At 51.5% G+C, this 404-nt stretch overlaps 1 protein-coding gene across 1 annotated transcript in view; it reads left to right on the forward strand.

Moving 5' to 3' along the window:
* Positions 1–404, forward strand: part of LOC119587384 (pteridine reductase 1-like) — a 3,788-nt gene that overhangs the window by 1,313 nt on the left and 2,071 nt on the right. The window contains exon 2 of the mRNA XM_037936127.1: positions 1–150. This exon is cut by the window's left edge and continues 91 nt beyond it. Within this exon, the coding sequence (XP_037792055.1) occupies positions 1–150 (150 nt within the window). The remainder of the gene's footprint in view (positions 151–404) is intronic.

Raw genomic sequence — 404 nt, forward strand, 5'->3', positions numbered from 1 at the left:
CAGTGGGACCGCCTCGACCTCCTCGTCAACAACGCGTCCCTCTTCTTCCCGACGCCGATCGCTGAAGCTTCCGAGGACACGTGGACGCGGCTCATGAACACCAACGCCATGTCTCCTTACTTCCTCGTGCAGGTGAAAAGCTCAGAATGGTTATGATGGCTCGGCGGGAGGGAGGCGAGAGATAGAAAACGGGAAACTCGAAGGAGATGGAAAACGGGAAAATGAGGAAGATAGAAAACGGGAACTTGGGGGAGATAGAAAACGAGAAAAAAGGGAAGATAGAAAACGGGAAATTGGTGGAGATGGAAGACGGGAAATTGGTGGAGATAAATAACGGGAGAGATAGGAGTTGGTGCACGTAGAGAACGGGAAATCGATATGCACAGACAGGGGGTGACTTACTA

This window comes from Penaeus monodon, chromosome 22 (assembly GCF_015228065.2).
Source record: "Penaeus monodon isolate SGIC_2016 chromosome 22, NSTDA_Pmon_1, whole genome shotgun sequence".
NCBI lineage: Eukaryota > Metazoa > Arthropoda > Malacostraca > Decapoda > Penaeidae > Penaeus > Penaeus monodon.